At 40.9% G+C, this 18,701-nt stretch overlaps 1 protein-coding gene across 1 annotated transcript in view; it reads right to left on the bottom strand.

Moving 5' to 3' along the window:
* LOC124555460 (aquaporin AQPAn.G) overlaps positions 1-10,008 on the bottom strand; it is a 169,773-nt gene extending 159,765 nt beyond the window's left edge. Inside the window, exon 1 of the mRNA XM_047129383.1 lies at positions 9,974-10,008. Coding sequence (XP_046985339.1) covers positions 9,974-9,989 — 16 coding nt within the window. The 5' untranslated portion in view covers positions 9,990-10,008. The remainder of the gene's footprint in view (positions 1-9,973) is intronic.
* Between the last annotated feature and the right edge of the window lie 8,693 nt (positions 10,009-18,701).

Genomic DNA, 18,701 nt, shown 5'->3' with positions numbered 1-18,701 from the left:
TTGAAAGCATTATCCCTATATTAGGCAACGGCCTTGCCGCAGTGGATAGTGGAGACACCGGTTCCCGTGAGATCACCGAAGTTAAGCGCTGTCGTTCGTGGTCGGCACTTGGATGGGTGACCATCCAGACCGCCCTGCACTGTTGCAATTTTTCGGGGTGCACTCAGCCTAGTGATGCCAATTGAGGAGCTACTCGACGAATAGCAGCGGTTTCGATCAAGAATACCATCATAACGACCAGGAGAGCGGTGTGCTGACCCCACGCCCCTCCTATACGCATCCTTCACTGAGGATGACACGGCCGTCGGACGGTCCCGGGAGGCCACTCTTCGCCTGAAGACGGAGTGCTTTTTTTTTTTTTTTTTTTTGCTATCCCTGCATTTGTCTAAAGGTATTTAGGGTAGGCATGTATAACGTAAATAAGGGAATTTGAACTCTACACCTCCCAAATACGTGTCCAGTGTCTCACCACTGTGTCACCTCGCTTGATGACAACACAGGGCAATAATGCCATACTGAGACCCCATGTGCACAATTATAATACAAGTATAACAGGCATCTGCCACGAGAAGAAAGGTATTTCGAAATTGGTAAACTGAGCCCGCGATCTTTCGGTTGCCGTTACTTGTTTTAGCGATCACTACTGATTAACCTAGTAGGAAAGAAAATCAGAGAAAGAAATTGTGTGTAAGTATTGCGTTTTGGATAAAATACGAACCTGGTACAATACTCGTTCAGTAATACGGCAACATATCTAGCCATACGTAGCCCGCATGTCTGGGACAGCGAGCCCCATTTGTTCGATCATGAGATCTAGAACCTACGGTACTACCTTACTGAAAACAAATGTGTGTTTCAACGTCATGTATAATGTCGCGCTTAGATATTTATTGAAAACTACTGAATTTAATTTAGTGATATTCCAGATGAAAGCGGAATAAGATTAGGGCTTAAAGTCCTTGTAGAAGGAAGTCATTAGAGGGGGACCGCAAACGCTCGTAGGACAAGAATAGGAAAAGGAAATTGGTCATACTGTTTTCAAAGGAACCATCTCGACATCACCCCTAAAAGATTTAGAAAAAACACCGAGAAAATAGATCTTGATGACCAGCTGAAGTTTTGAAAGCCTCCCCTTATGCGAGACCAATACCATGGCCACTGGACTATCTAGCTTGGTTCAGACTGTCGTAGGTTATAAGGAAAGAAGCGGAAATTGCGGATGCGGCTTTCCACGACGGCAATCTTTGAAAAAATTTTCTCAGTTTTCTTGCTGCGCTATGTTTGAAAATGGTATCTCAAGCTGTAGACGACTTACTCGTGTGTCATACTAAGTAAAATTGTATTGCTGCGTAAAATTTTTCTCAAAATGTAATCGTAAGTTAATCGATACGCTCTAATTGACGACGTGATGGACGAAAGATAACAAAAGCGTAATTACGAAAAATGTAATAGCCAGAGAAGTTGCGCATCGATTCAAGAATATGCCCTGTATTCAGTAGGATCAATTTTCCTGATTTAGATTGTATGTTGATTTCGTAAATCACTGGAAGCGAATGGCGAGATAACTTTTTAAGCAAAACCGATTCCCTTCCTCGCCATTGTTCGTTCCTCGGTGTCGAGAGGACATCCTTTTTCAAAACACCTGTCTTCCCCAAGTTTTCATTAGACTGCATCCGAAAAAACTACGTTTGAAGGATTATTATGTAATAAGCAATCTGTTCGTACTGCGTGACGCGCGGCACGCTAGCCTGCGAGTGAGGGTCTGATACTCTGGCCAGCCTAACTTCTTATTAGGTGGTTTTTCACACTCGTTTAGTCAAATGCTAGTCTGATCCACAAATTTCGCTTCAGATAAAATGAGGCCCAAGCAGTTACCATAGTATGACACACAGAACAAAGTTTACACGATTCACAGACAGATGCCGCACACGACTTACTTTCCTTAGATTACCTTGATGACTATATGTCAGGAAAGGCATCCAAGCACATAGTCAGATGCAAATAAAATTTGCCAGATCCTAATAAAGCAGATCGCGTACTAGGATGGATGAATGGCAGGGAAAAGAAATACTTATGTAACAAGCTTTGAAAATGATGCAGCGTCCCCTTCTGAATCGTGTCTGCATAAAAAATGCAGAAGTGATTCTAGATACGTTACTTGAAATCATGTAGAAAACTATCTTATCGTTGAATTTAAATATATTGCAAGCACAGTTTTATGATATTGCACACAAAATAAAACAGAAAAAAATTAATTTCAGATGACTAACTGTAGTACGCGCACGCCGGCATCAGTCAACGCCGTCATTCACTTATGTGGGATCATAGGTACTAGTTCAGTACAAATTCATTGAAAATAATGGATGTTTTCTTATACGTATGCATTTGTTATCAATATTGTCTCCATCTTCCAATGACGAATATAGTAAACGACGAACTGAAAAATATCTAGGTCAAATTAAAAAGAAAAAAATCCTACCTTTTCGTTCCAGTCAGTGACCTTAACAAATTTCAAACCCAATTTCGTTTTCTGCAGGGCAGTCCCTGATACGAGTTTTCCTGCTGCAGTTATAACTAACTTTCGAACGGAATGATGACATATACCGGCGAGGGAAGAATACAGCAAGTTATAATAAGGTGCACACTTTCCTGTTTAACGAGCTGGTGTTTCTTTGTTCAGCTTGCACGCGGTTCGACGTTCCCGTGCTCCTTAAGTTCAACAACACGCATTGCGTAAGATGACATTCGGCACTTAAAGGGGCAGCAGGTGAATGTATTTCAAAGCGTTACCTTTCGCGGCGTGTACTGTCGCACACAGCTGTTGCAGAATCGTAGCTCAACAATAACGTACTTTTCACGATCTAGCTGTTATTATGACAGTAGGAAATTAATAGCACCAAAGTTTCATAGCTGAGCAATGCTTGCAGACGACGAGAGGGCCAAACGTCAGAAAATTCATTAAAACTGCTTTATAATCCTAACAAGGGAACCTCCCCATCGCACCCCCTCAGATTTAGTTACAAGTTGGCACAGTGGATAGGCCTTGATAAACTGAACACAGATCAATTGAGAAAACAGGAAGAAGTTGTGTGGAACTGTGAAAAAATAAGCAAAATATACAAACTGAGTAGTCCATGGGCCACATAAGCAACATCATGGATGCTGTGAGCTTAGGAGCACCGTGGTCCCGTGGTAGCGTGAGCAGCTGCAGATCGAGAGGTCCTTGGTTCAAGTCTTCCCTCGAGTGAAAATTTTACTTTCTGTATTTTTGCATAGTTATTATCTGTCCGTTCGTTCATTGACGTTTCTGTTGACTGTAATAAGTTTAGTGTCTGTGTTTTGCGACCGCATCGCAAAACCGTGCGATTAGTAGACGAAAGGACGTGCCTCTCCAATGGGAACCGAAAACATTTGATCGCAAGGTCATAGGTCAACCGATTCCTCCACAGGAAAACACATCTGATATATTCTATACGACACTGGTGACAGCATGTGCGTCACATGACAGGAATATGTTGTCGACCCACCTAACTTGTACACCTGGGGGAATGGGTAAAAAGATTCTTCTTCCTTGCCCGAGTTAGGTTTTCTTGTGGATGTGATAATCACTCCCAAAAAAGTGATGAAAACATAAGCGTTTGTCACATGAAGTGAAACTAAAAAGTTAAAGTTGTCACTCGATGGAAGAGTTGAACCCAGGACCTTTCGGTCCGCAGCTGCTCACGTTACCACGAGACCACGGCGCTCCTGCGTTCCAATTATCCTTAATGTTGCTTATCTTCCCATGAACTACTCAGTTTGTATATTTTGCTTATTTTTTCATAGTCCCACACAACTTCTTCCTGTTTTCTCAATTGATCTGTGTTCAGTTTTTCAAGGCCTATCCACTGCGCCAACTTATAACTAAATCTGAGGGGGGTGCGATTGGGAGGTTCCCTTGTAAGATACAGAACAAATAGATCAAATATCCGCCGTCGTTATATCAAATATTGCGACATAAAATATGAAAATATTTTTCCATTTTTGAGCAAGAACAACTTGACCTTGCGCGATTATAGGAAGAAAAAATAACAAGTTAAACTGGTTATTTTTTTTTACTACTGCTAAATGCTTTAAGTGGCTGTCAACATACACACCATTATAGTAAAAACTGAGAAAAGAAATATATTACAATATTTTCGCATATGAGAAGTAGTACAGTAGAAGTTAACTTAATTAAGAAACTTAGCTCAATGCAAAGACTGATATGCGGTAGCTCGACGTTTCCCTTCCAGAAACTGCATACATTTCCATAAGGTTCATTGTGTGGCTAATCTTAGCGATATCACTTCATTTATCCAGTTTGTGTCTTATCGCTTTCCTGTTCCTGTTTTGTCGAACGAAGTTTGCAGTGTTTGAACATACTCTCGGTTGGGTACGATCTGAGTAGTCTCGGGGTATCACCGGGCATGAAACTGTATATTACATGTACGTTACTGAGTTTGGTCGTGTGTACAAAATAAACAGTTGCGATTTGCGATAAGACAGAGATTTCAACACTGATGTGCTGACTGTATGGACTAGAAGCCACAAATCAAATAAAAAGCATTGACGGAATCAGTATATTTCATATCGTTACAGCTGTTAATTGTTATTGATGCCTTTATTGTACAAACGGCAAAAAAATCTTACGTAACTCTATCAGTTCGAAATTTCTGCATCGTACAATTATTTTTGTCCTTAACGTCCAGAAGGATTATCAAAATCACCCTTACATCTCGCTGTATACTCGTCTAACAATTTCAAATGTACCCATCTCGTCTCTGTAGCTAACATTTCTGTCAATAAAGTACTCTATGAAATATTTCAAGGAGAAACACCGAATCTTATGTATTATTCAGCAGGTTAGCCTTACCATCTGTATTGCGAGCGTACGAAGTACGTTGTAATCAGGAAACGAGGAACGTTAAGTTTCGAAGAGACATCCAGGTCAGTAGAGAAGGTGACCCGTCCTGCGTCATAATCTGTAAGCTATACCCTGAACACCTTACAATTTTTTATTTTCTTGAGTATATTCATGGTAAGAGTTGTGTCTCGAGGAACAAATGAAAGATTGAATCTCGAGAATTTTAATCCAGAATCATGTACCCCTACTGACAAAAAAGACTGTTCAGAAACTTGGAAAACATTAATTTTAGCACCCAAAAATGCGATTCAAATTCCAGTTTCGAGTACTCCAGTCAGTTTCAGTTACATTTCTGTCGTACTCGAACCAAATTTTTAGACTGCAGCTTTGTTTCTGTGAGTAAATTTTTGAAATATTTCTTCATTATATCTTACTAAGATTTAAGACGCAATTTCATCTCTGCTTACCTTCATATCTGCAAATTAATAAATATATATGAAAGTAATACTCTGATGCATGTTGAATGAGGAAATGTGTTAATTTTATTTTACAGAGACGACATGCACTTTCTTGGTTTTATGAATGAGGCAATGTTCCTATGAGGCCATGTTCACTTTGGCAAGACTGAATATGTCGTTCTCTTATTGACTTCGCTTTGGTGCTAGAGTATGCGGCCGTTCATACTAATTTTTTCATTGCTACTCAGTGTCTGTTGACCATTGAACTTTCCACTATAACTAGACAATTAGTTATAGATTAATCTAACATTATTTATCATTGATGGAGTCTGCTAGTGAGATGAATGAAAGTCCTATCTCTTGATGAATAGTCTACGCCAAAACAAGTGCAAGAACCTGGACTGTATTCCCCCGAATCTTGCTATGAACTACATCTTGTTTGAACCAAATAACTCAACATGTAGGGGAGTATTCGCACTTACGAAATTCCCTGAAATATTAATATTGCCTTAGACCCGTACCTAAAATTTCGCAAGTAATGTTCCTAATAACTAAACAATCTAAGCACATGTTAGTGAGATTTCGTCTGCCAATTTTTCTTTCCATGTTTTGGCCTCGAGAAGCAGCACTCTGGTTTCGGATCCAGGTTGGAAAAGTGGTTTTGATCTGTTAGAGCTCTTTATACGTTCGTATCGTCAGCATGCTGCCGATTTTACTACAACTGTCACTACCAGATCAGGAAGAAAATGTTCTCAGGATTCATCGTTAGAGTGTGATCGATTTATTTTTACAATCTGGAGCACTTCCGGCTAGATTCTGGAAAACAAGAACGACGTTAATTTGTTCACAACGATATTCAACAAGATCTCAGTAGGTTTATTGCTTATAAAAACTCAATTCTTCACTCATAATACCAGCCTCTCATGACGACGTGTTATCGCTTGGTAAATATAGGTTCTTATTTTTGGCAACTTCGAAAGAGACAACCGAGAGAGGTGGCGTTGTGATGGAGTCTGTCAGAACTGAACGTCTCTATTGACGTCGACGATTATTTACACGTTAAGAAACGAAATTTTTCTGTCTGAGTCATTTTATTTTTAAGCACCAGCAAGTTCTCATTTCCGAACAAAAGGTTTTTTTTTTAACATGCAGATTAACGCCCGAGGTAATCACCTCTCTTGCCGTTGTCCTAGAACGACAGAGCTCCAGTAATTCCACAATACGAACAGCCCTACAAAAAATATCGGGAGGCTAGAATTTAACTTCGTCTGTAAGTGTAGATAATTAGGGTCGGAGACAAGGAGGTAGGTGGCAATTGGCTTTGGATTTGTCGGAAGATCCGTCCTGACATGCTCTACAACTCTCTTAGGGAAACCATGGAACAACTAAATGTGTATGCTCTCAAGATTTCAACCCGATCCTTCAAAATACGAATCTATATCTCTTCGAGTGAGATGAATCACTGGGCTCGTATTCGGACAAACGTTGTCAGAGTCCTCATCCAGACGTGGTATGTAACTTCTTAAAATTATGCTACGGTTCATTTGTTTCCTCTCCTTTCGCCAAACCAAGAATGTGTTTCATCTCTAATGACCTCGACGTTGACGAGACCTCCTCTTATTCCTTTTTCAATGTCTTAAGCCGGTCGCTAGGTTCGCCAGTGAAATATTATAACGTGCTCTAAACGTTTCCTATGGCTCAGTTTTTTTCAAGTGTCTACTTTGAGGTATACGTTGCGGTCGCAATGAAGCTACGTGATTATTAATGTAGCGTGTTCAGTTGATCACGACTTGCAGCGAAACATTATCAAACGATTTCGTGTCGGAAGATGTATCCGAAATTCAGTCTCACTTACTGTCTAGATAAACTACTTGTCTTTTAAGGAAATTTAGGATCTTTTGGACGCGAAAATAATGAACCGTACGTATAGATGGTTCTACCACTAATAACTTGCAGCCTCTCGACGTATGGCAGCGAAACAGATGGCCGGTACTGCGAGATGTTTGCTTAGAAAATATTGGGTTTCTAGCTCTACCTAAGTCTTTCATTCGCTAATTTCAACACTGGCGGCCGTAACACGTACTATAGCACGCAGACCATTAGCTACCGTATACTGCAAATAGAGGCAGCAGTTACGTGAGCGGTCATGTTTACGCAGTGAAGAGGCGTATGCATTGCGCGGTACGGGAGCTGATAAAACGCTGGTAGCAGCCTCAGCGTCGCGGGACCCGCTGCCTGGAGCCGGTTCTGTTATCTTACACGCAGGGGTGCTTACGCCTTCTTCGCTCACGCTGAAACGCGATACTGTGTGAAACAGATTAGAAGCTGACAATACGTCCAGGTGATACAGAAGAGAGATACTTAAAAATACATTATAATCACAAAATTACTTAACTTCAAGATATCAGTGTGCTATGTTAACTGGTTAATTGTGTCTATCTCGTTTTTATAGTTCAACTTCCCAGTTATAGCCATCATGTGTCCAAGGGGCTCGAGAAAAGCAAAGAAAAAGAAGTTCATTCAGCGTGGAACAGTGTGTCACTAGAGTCTGAAATCAGTGAAGTCCAAATAGGTACTTTATCATCCAACAAAGTTTTTGATATATTTCATATTTTTTTATTATGCATTATCGTTGATAATATTTTTAGGGATTTGGTTTAATAATAAAATAAGGTAGGCAGTTAGAAATTACCTGACTTATTACGTGTACATTTAACGAGATGACGATAGAAATTTCCATTTCTGCACTACAAACGTAAATTTGACTATTGAGAGCACTGAGAAAAGATTTATTACGTTCCATTGTGACTCCCATGAGAAAAATTAAATATAGATGTTACATATACACAAATTTGTAAATTTGTGAGTCATTAAAGTTTAGATACTAAAACTATAGGCAGCACCAATGTTTTCTTCTTATAAATGATTGTGCTTATGAAAATCAGATGATATCAAACATGGCTACATTTACTTAGCTTCGTGCCGAATTTAAAAGTACGAATTCGCCATCATCAATATATTAAACGACTAACTCGTTTTAACGCGAACGTAAATACTCGAAATTATTACGACACAAACAAAAAATGCCAAACTGATTGTATGGCCTCACTTGTAAGGAAATTTATAAAGCCAAACAAGCTTTTCAGTAAACGACTACTCGAAAAATAAGGAATCTGTTGTGGGACGTAAGGGTACCTCGATATAGTTCTTAGCAGCAACTCTACCGAAAAAATTCGGAGATTGGCCAAGGATAATTTCTGAGTATTTTGGCATAAGTGAGTTGTAGCCTCCGCTGTCTTGTCATAGAGTATTTTGACTTGTTACCACAATTAAAGTTTGTATCTGTATTGGCCTGAAAATATGTGCACAACAGTGTAAATAGCGTCAGAACATACTTTGTGTCTTGGATGAAAACAGACTTGCTCCATTCACATGTTGTTGACAACAGTAATGGTTCAAATGGCTCTGAGCACTATGGGAGTTAACTTCTGAGGTCATCAGTCCCCTAGAACTTAGAACTACTTAAACGTAACTAACCTAAGTACATCACACACATCCATACCCGAGGCAGAATTCGAACCTGCGACCGTAGCGGTCGCGCGGTTCCAGACTGTAGCGCCTAGAACCGCTCGGCTACCCCGGCCGGCGACAACAGTAATACTCACTTCAAGTTTGCAAAGAGCACTGCTCGGTTCTGTCTCAGATTTCTTTTTTCAGGAGTGTTAGACTTATGTCAACTTTGATCGCAGCGATATGGATAGGTTTACTGGTGAAGATCCGAGCAATATGCGTCCGTGTATGGGTTGACTGAATGCAGAGGAGGAGCCTAACAACGGCGCTATGTTCAGCTGTTACCGCAGCGACGACAACCACATCGCGATACTTTTGCATCTGACTCTTCTAGTATTGCTATGTGTTTTGTGTTGAACGTTTTGGTGATTGGATATTGCAGTTTTTTTCACTGTTGTGAAGGTACTTGTAACAAAAAAATGGTTCAAATGGCTCTGAGCTCTACGGTACTCAACTTCTAAGCTCATCAGTCCCCTAGAACCTAGAACTACATAAACCTAGCTAACCTGAGGACATCACACACATCCATGCCCGAGGCAGGATTCGAACCTGAGACCGTAGCGGTCGCGCGGTTCCAGACTGTAGCGCCTCGAACCGCTCGGGCACCCCGGCCGGCGTACTTGTAACAGAAACAAAGGTAATTTGGGTAATAAACCGAATGAGTCGTTACTCTGTAAGAAGCCACCGGGGCCCACGCGACTCTTATATCAACCTACCGCAAAATACTCCTAAATAACGTCAGTAATTTTGTCTGTGGCTTGCTGGTTCACCTTGTATCTTTCATGTGAGATAAGTCGTGGTTTGTGACAATTTTGTGCTGACTACGGAAATTGTCAGCGTAACAAATGATGAGTAACAAAGAAGGTCATAACTGAGATATATCGTACGAGAGTTACAGAAGGCTCTTTATTTATTTGTGATGTAGCGTGTCGGTACGGACAGAGTATCTCTTGAGAAGGAATGAAGAAATTCAGTCGGTCATACGTGGTGAAGAAGAGGACGTTGGCAACAATGGGAGCGCGAGCAGAGGGCAGTGGGAGTGGCGTCGGCGCGGACTCACCTGTGGCTTTGCCCATGTTGGCGGCGTGGCGTCGGGTCGTAGCACTAGCGCGGCGCGCGCTGCGCTGCCTCTTATAGCTCGCCCCCCACCCGCCACCGCACGCCGGCCGGCGCGCTCCGCGGCCGTGCCATCCTCTCGCCGCCGCTATTCAGGTTGCTTTTTGCACCTACGTCCGCAGCCCTTTCTTCGCCGGCGAATCTACACTCGGCGTCGGACGGATTCGAGGGTGGGTGCCGGATGCTACGCACGCCGTCGTCGTCCTGTGTTTGGCGTCCCGGCAGAACGCTGCATCGACACTACTTCTGCCCTTACTGTTTATCGTCTCTTTCCCTATCAGCCTTTTCCTTAGCCATTCTGCACTGAGGTGACAAAAGTCGAGGGAGAGCGATATGCACATGTACAAATCGCGGTAGTATCGCGCACATAAGGCATAAAAGGGCAATTCATTGGCAAAGCTGTCATTTGTACTCAGGTGATTCGTGTGAAAAGGTTTCCGTACCACGGGAATTAACAGACTTTTAACGCGTAATGGTAGTTGGAGCTACGCACATGAGACATTCCATTTAGGAAATCGTAAGGGAATTCAATATTCTGAGACCCACAATGTCAACCAGATTTCAGATATTACTGCTCACCACGGACAACGCAGTGGCCGACGGCCTTCACTTAACGACCGAGATCCGCGGCGTTTCCGTGGTGTTTTCAGTGCTTGCAGACAAACATCATTGCCGGCCAGTGTGGCCGAGCGTTTCTAGGCGCTTCAGTCTCGATCCGCGCGACCGCTACGGTCGCAGGTTCGAATCCTGCCTCGGGCACGGATGTGTGTGATGTCCTTAGGTTAGTTAGGTTTAAGTAGTTCTAAGTTCTAGGGGACTGATGACTTCAGCAGTTAAGTACCACAGTGCTCAGAGCCATTTGAACAAGTCAAATTACTCTATAACAAGGCAGCGGAGGCCACAACTCACTTATACCAAAATTCTCAGAAATTATCCTTGGCCAAACTCCGAATTTTTTCGGTGGAGTTGCTGTTAAGAACTATATAGAGGTACAGTTACTTCCCACAACACTTTCCTGATTTTTCGAGTAGACTTTCACTGAAAAGCTTGTTTGGCTTTTTAAATTTCCTTACAAGTGAGGCCATACAATCTGGGAGTTTTTGTTTGTGTCGTAATAATTTCGAGTATTTACGTTCACGCTAAAACGAGTTAGCCGTTTAATATATTGATGATATTCATTCCAGTCCAGACCTGTAACTCCTCTAGAGATAAATTTGTCCAGTTATTTGTTGACTCACTCACAGTCTGACCAGATTGCCACTTTTGCGCAAAAACCGCTCAGCCTGCGCTGTGCTGCTCGGGGAAGTAAGGAAGGACTGCACTCTATTTATTTCGAGCCCTTTTATTTAGTCGTGGAGTATATTTGTCACAAAACATCCGCACTGATCCGACTGTGGTCATATGACACAGACCACAAACACGTAAACAACTCATAATTTCACCACACAATAGCAAACTGCTCTTAAATAATGCAGTACGCAATATCCGCAGACGAGCTCTGTACTATTAAATTCTCCGAATAAAGCACAGCACAGTGCACAGACATGCTCGCAAAATAGTGCAAGCCGGCCGGTGTGGCCGCGTGGTTCTAGGCGCTTCAGTCTGGAACCACGTGACCGCTACGGCCGCATATTCGAATCCTGCCTCGGGCATGGATGTGTGTGATGTCCTTAGGTTAGTTAGGTTTAAGTAGTTCTAAGTTCTAGGGGCTGATGACCACAGATGTTAAGTCCCATAGTGCTCAGAGCCATTTGAACCATTTGCAGCGTCTCTCCTGGGCTCGTGACCATATCGGTTGGACCCTAGACGACTGGAAACCGTGGCCTGGTCAAATAAATCCCGATTTCAGTTGCTAAGAGCTGATGGTAGGGTTCGAGAGTGGAACATACTCCACGAAGCGACGGACCCAAACTGTCAACAAGGCACTGTTCAATCTGGTAGTGGATCCATAATGGTGTGGGTTGTGTTTACATTGGATGGACTGCATGATCTAGTTCAACTGAACCGATTGTTGACTGGACATGGTTATGTTCGGCTACATGGAGATCATTCGCAGCCAATTATGGACTTCATGTTCCAAAAGAACAATGAAATGTTAATGGTTGACAATGCGCCATGCCATTGGGCCAAAATTCTGTGCCACAGGTTTGAAGAACATTCTGGAGAATTCGAGCGAACGATTTGGCCACCAAGATCGTCCGACATGAAAGCTTTAGAACATTTTTGGGACGTAATGGAGAGTTCAGTTGTTACACAAAATCGTGAACCGGAAAATTTCCGCAATTGTGCCAGGTTACAGAGGTAGCATGGCTCAATATTCCTGCACGGGACTTCCAGCGACTTGTTGAGTCCATAACATGTCGAGATGCTGTACTACACCGGGCAAAGGGAGGTCCGACACGATAACAAGAGGTATACCATGACTTGCGTCACCTCAGTGTATACTTACGGGATACTGAGTAACGCATACCTGCAATGTTGGAAAGAAAGTCTGTGGTATCGTCCAGAGATCGTAGTGACACAGCAAAGTCAGCAACGCGAATCGATACCACATATGTTAGCGAGGGCTCGTTGTAATCAACAACGACGTACGAGATGCGCTCCAGAAGATCGCGACTCCCTCTCAGCAACAGTGAAGTGCTCACGCTGAGGTCAGTGTACGGTTGAGAATGCAAGAGCTCGGCCTCAGTCCGTGACCTCATACGAAGGAAATTTGATTATAATTGGCTCCACAAGCTTTGTGAAATTTTTAAATGAAATCAGTTACACTTTTGTCTGTTAAAACATTATTTATTGCGATTGCAATTTCTTGTCATTTTCAAGCATTCTAAAAACAATTAGTCGGAAATATAATACACGTAATTATGAAATTGACAAACAGTGAAAGTGAAAATTTTGAAGCTATTTACGTGTGATGTTGTAACCCATACAATAATACAAAACTGTGACATGCTGTGTAAAATCAGTTGCGTGGGGCGTTGTACATTTATCAGCTACTCCATATACTATACACATTATAGAGCGGGTGAAATAATGATGTTAACACTGAAGTTTAAATTTCATGTAGTAGGCGTGGTAATTGGATCACAGAAGTGGAAAAGATGTAGACATACAAAGAGTATGAGCTGTGGAGTCTAAAGATGCTAATATATGAAGTCGATATCATGTGGTTTATGAGATGTACGCGTAGAAAAGTGACAGAAATATATGTGAAATATAAACGGAATCTACAAATGATACTGAGAATAGTGATTAAAATTAGGTAAAAAGATGAAGTGACTTTCAGCTCAAAATAAAACAAATGTAGGACAGCGTCTAAAACGTCAGATATGGATCACAGTAGCGGTTCACATATGTAAAACAAGCGTAAGAAATACATAAATGTAGGAAAGGTATGAAATAGTTACTAGTGTAGCATGGTCTAGAATATTTGCCAGGATTAACTGGATTGTAAGATGTTCCTGAAGCAGCCCAGAAACTGCGTATATTTAAGATCAGTCTTGTCATTAAAAATGTATTCTCGAAATGCTCTATAAATTTCGATCTCTTCTAAATAATCAAACGGTCCTCCTTTTCCAATTTTATGGAGAATTTCTAGAGAGTTTTCAATGTGATCATGTGATCCAAACAAACAAACAAACAAACACACACACGCACACACACACACACACACACACATATATATATATATATATATATATATATATATATATATATATATATATATATATATATATATATAAAGCAATCAAGATCAAGGAAGATAAAAATGAGAATTTTTCATGAGTTAATGGATCAAGTTGATAACTTCTGGTACCTATGACACAACATTGCTCGTAAGATGACATGTAATCAATAAATAAAAATTATGATGGCTACTGCAAATGAAATGTTTTACAAAAGAAGTTGTAGTTTCTGTGGCCCATTAAGTAAACAATTAAGGTAAAGGCTACTGAAGTGGATTTGTGGAGTCTTGCCCCGTATGGTGCCGAAATATGGACATGGCAGCGGACAGAGTAGAAATGTTTAAAGATTTTTTCAGATGTGAATCTGGATGAGAACGGAAGATGTGAAATGGACAGATAAAATAAAGACAGAAATCTGTGTTGCAAAAGGTTAATGAGAAAACACAAATTCTGGAAACAGTTAAGAGGAGGAGAAAAAATTGGGTAGAACGCTGGATGAGGAGACACTGCATAATAAGGGATGCACTAGAAGCAATGCTAATTGGGAAGAGGACCAGAGAAAGGAAAAGATATCATCTGACTGACAACATCAAGATAAGGAAAGGATGGCGGAAAACTGGAAAGACTGGAGAATGCTGGGCTTGCAATGATGAACAAGTCTAATGGGCAGAAGACATCATCGTTGTCATCATTATCTTCTCGTTTTTCGACTTCTGTCATCGTCATCATCTTCATCATCATCGTCATATGGACTATTCTTGGAAAATGCGACACAGTGAAATAAGTGGAAAACTTAATAATAACATCCACCTACTGTGTTTTCAATAGCGTTTCATTTCATCTCTACTCTCTCCCAACCTTTTGCTCTTCCCTACCTCCAAAGGAAGTCAAGTCAGTATCTCTCATAAAGCTCAATCTGGTTAGACTTAAATTTACTATTAATAAACTCTGTTAATTTGTCATATTAATGAACGGTTATTGCATATTGTATAAAAACTTTGTACAATTTGCTATCGTACAATACACTAGCGTTTATTCCTATATGAAAGCCACATTATTGTTAAATAACACACCTATGTTTTATAGCTCCTGTAACACTAATATTCATATTTAATACCACCTTTGAAAAACGTGTATGTTGATAATAACTGTGTAAAAAGGTATCGGAGTTACTTCATTGTGATGTTATGTAAAAAAGAAATGAATAAAAATCGTAGGTGTACAATGACTTTTAACAAAAATCTGTACACATGTTGTGTTGCAGTTCTGTATTATATTGCACAGCAACTTCGAAAGAACTGAAGGTCTGATTATTAAACTGTGAACTCAAAATGTACATTGTCATAGTAAAAACTCTTGGAAAGATATTAGACAGGTCTTATTATTAAGTTTTCAGGACAGTACATGTGTTTCCTTAGCAAACAGAAATCGTACTGTCAGAATGACAGCTGTGGGCTGGATACGTGAGGTACTAAATCCACGCACGATTGATTGCTGCCACATTATTCCTGTCAGGTTGATGGAGAAATCGATGTCTGAAATCCTGCAGACCCAAATATTTCTTATGGCCGACTGTGTCAAAGGTTTTTCTATGTGTACTTCAATGGCTAAGAATGCCTCATTTCCCGTGAGTACTTCACTTGGCAGTGGAAGTGACATTGTTAACAATTTATAGGAGCTAGAGGGCACTGGTGATTAGCACAGATTGTATTAATAGACACACTGACCACATTGCTGAAGATGACTTGCCAGTGGGGTGCTAAACAGTAACTAGCATATGCGGGAACATTCGTGAGAAGTTAAAAGTGTGAACCATATCGGGACACGATCCTGATTCTTATTCCTGAGTAGTACGCTACCAAATGGTCTATCGACGCAAGCTCCTCAGACAGACTTAAGAGCTCCAAAGAGACTTCCTGCTATGCTGATAGACTAACACCTCTGAAAAAAGATTAATATGAGAGCTCCTAACAACTAGAGTCTCAGAGATGTTACTGAGATGACATTTTTCTTCTCTTGAGCAGAGTGTAGGCTGCAATGAACAATACCAATATATCAGCAGTCATAGCACTCGGAACATTCATGGTGCTGAGTTCGAAACCATCGGTTAACATGTATCTATCCTCATCAAAAGTCGCAAGACACATTTGCATAGATATTGTATTCCGGCACTGGATACTCGAGAAACTCTGAAGAAGATCTCCTGGACTGATGAGGTGCAGTACACGTTGGTACAGGCCCTTATTGATCGGAACATTGCAGGGTGAAGCTCAAGTTCATGGTTGTGCTGGAATATTGCCATGGAATGAATTGAGAGTCTTGGTACTTTTCCTGACATGTAGTACAGACAAACGAATCGATGTCGGCTAGGATGCTATACGTATCGGTTTGCTTATTTGTAATATCCTATTGACATACACATTCCGTAAAAATCGAACCACCCAATGTTTCCTGGTTTTTGATGGTAACTTTAGAGTGACACTCCAAGATCGAAACATTACAGACGGAATATAAGCCCAAATGGATGACGATGGGGCCGAAACCAACCACTGACGCACTGAACGAATCGCCTCGATATTCTACTGAAACAGTTTCAGGCTGACCAGATTAGGATTGGCTCGGGCACTCCTGTAACTCGTGTGGTACACCCTAATTGAGTCAGCGGTTCGATGGGACGTTCTACGGACGAGAGAGGCACGCTAGGTCTTCGACGTCAACTGAACTGTGTGCTACTGAACACGCCTGAAATGGATCGCAGCAGCTATGCACAATCATCTCGATCACATCTGAGTACGGCTGTTGAGCTGCCGTGGATCAGAGCGTATCCACGCCCTTAATCTGTCTTTAGGAGCCTACACTACTGTCAAAGCTAATAACACGCGTATCTAATTCGGTTGATTATTCGTCGGTTTGTGTGTCTTAGAGAATTCAGGAGACACATAGCAGCGTACTGGCAATAAACATTCGCGTACTTCAATAGATGGAATAGAAAGAACATACGATAGGACTACCTTCATGGTATTCAGTGTGGTGCAAGGGTCCATTTAGACTGTTTCAATTATGAACATGAGCACCATAGCGCCAATCAACGGAAGATTGTGGAGGAGTCCACATATCCCCTTTATGTAGTAATGAAACAATTAAGCTGCGAAAATCATGTCATTATTTCCATAAGTTTGGAGTCAATAAACCATTCACTTCATTTCATTGGGGAAACCAGTTGTACTCAATCATTTTTTTTAGTACATCTTAAATGTGATCGAAAGAGAGGAACGTGTTTTGTACTGTTCTCTGACCAATATAACTAAACAGGGTGGTCCCAACCATGAGTTCACTACCTGAACCACGGTTCCACTTTTTTCGGTGGTTATTAGAACGTCACCATCACGAAACAATTGGCGATAGTATCTGAAAACATATTTCTCAGAGAAAAATATTGTGACATAAGCTTAATATAAGTATTCTATACTGAATAAACGCGATTGCGGTCAGTAAGAGAAATGCTTTTATTGAAAAAGAACTGTCATTACACTATAATATGTAAGGAACCAAATCAAATGGTGGGGACATGAAGAAACTTAACGTATCTGTTAAACTCAGATCAGAATAAGCTTAAAAGATATTTAACCTGCATTTTTCTTAGGACTACTATTGACAAAAAATGTTCGCAGAACGTGTTGTTGTCGTCGAAGTCATTCGACTCACAGTCGTAACTTAGTTGGGCAAATACAAGGAAAGCAGTCACCTATACCCTTGTTGAAGAAATGAAGCCAACATTACTTTGAAGAATCTCACGAAAGAATGGGTTTACTTTACCTCTTGCTAACTGAGATGGGATCTGGGCAAGGTCCTTTTCGGACGCTCTGTCACTCTGGGTTAGTGATTCCGCTGTTTCCCCTCAAGCGGAAATTTATGATTTCAAGCGTTCTGATACAGTTCCCCGCGACACTAGAGAGGACAAATTTTCTGAGAACAAACAGCTCAGTTTTTAACAGACGCAGGTACGTTAACTCTACAGCATAAGCATTTTGAACAAGATAACATAAACTCTATTACCTCAGAGAGCGCTAGAAATGTCTTTTAATTGGTTATTCGGCTACTCAGCTATTCAGTTAACTCAAGCTGCTTGAAGATTAGTTTCAATGGAAATTCATTTATAAATTATTACATAACTATATCCGACACTCCCACCCATATCCGAAATGACGCTAAGCTCAAGTGCGCAGCGCCACGAAATACAAGCTGTGTATCACTAAGCCAAGGAGTATGCAACATCTGGGGCCGTAAGTACTAGAAAAGGTAGAATACGTTTCGTTGCAGCGCCTAAATTCATTGCCACCAGAGAGGATAACTTCTGACACAACAGTGATAATGTACTGTTCAACACTAGATGTTACAACGTTTGCGACATCGACCGACAGTGCATCATCTTCACTAGATAAAGTAAAGTGTGCTACAATTGAAACGGCAGGATTTGATAGCAGTGGAGGAGAAGTTACGTCTTCGACAGCAGAGAAGGTGAATTCTGTAACATCTGACAGTGCAAAACAACCAGTATCCGAAAGAGAACATTTTTCCGCACCAGGAGTAATTTATCTGTGCTATGTTAACTACCGGTACCAGCAACGTGATTCTTAGTGACAGGTCGATCATGTAAATTGCATCAGTATTTATTTTGCTTTGCCGTGTTAATAATTTCATTATTGGCCTGCATTATTAGAGATAAACTTTATTATGCCTATAGAAACAATACGAATGACTGTTCCTAAGAACAATTAATTCTAGTTCCTGAAAAATTACTAATTTGTAAATGAGCTGCCGATTTTTCGTGGTTATAATTTTATGTGCAGTCGATTGGGTGTTGGTGAATCAGCCTAAGAAATGAAACACTATGTCGTAATGGTAAGACGCCCTGTTGGCTCCTAAGAAACTTTGACTCTTCTAAAAATGCGTTATAGGTTTTCTTTGTCATTGATTACACTAATA

Source organism: Schistocerca americana, chromosome X (assembly GCF_021461395.2).
Source record: "Schistocerca americana isolate TAMUIC-IGC-003095 chromosome X, iqSchAmer2.1, whole genome shotgun sequence".
In the NCBI taxonomy this organism is placed as follows: Eukaryota; Metazoa; Arthropoda; class Insecta; order Orthoptera; family Acrididae; genus Schistocerca; species Schistocerca americana.
Note: the sequence above shows the minus strand (reverse complement) of the source record. Positions and strands in the feature narration are given on the sequence as shown.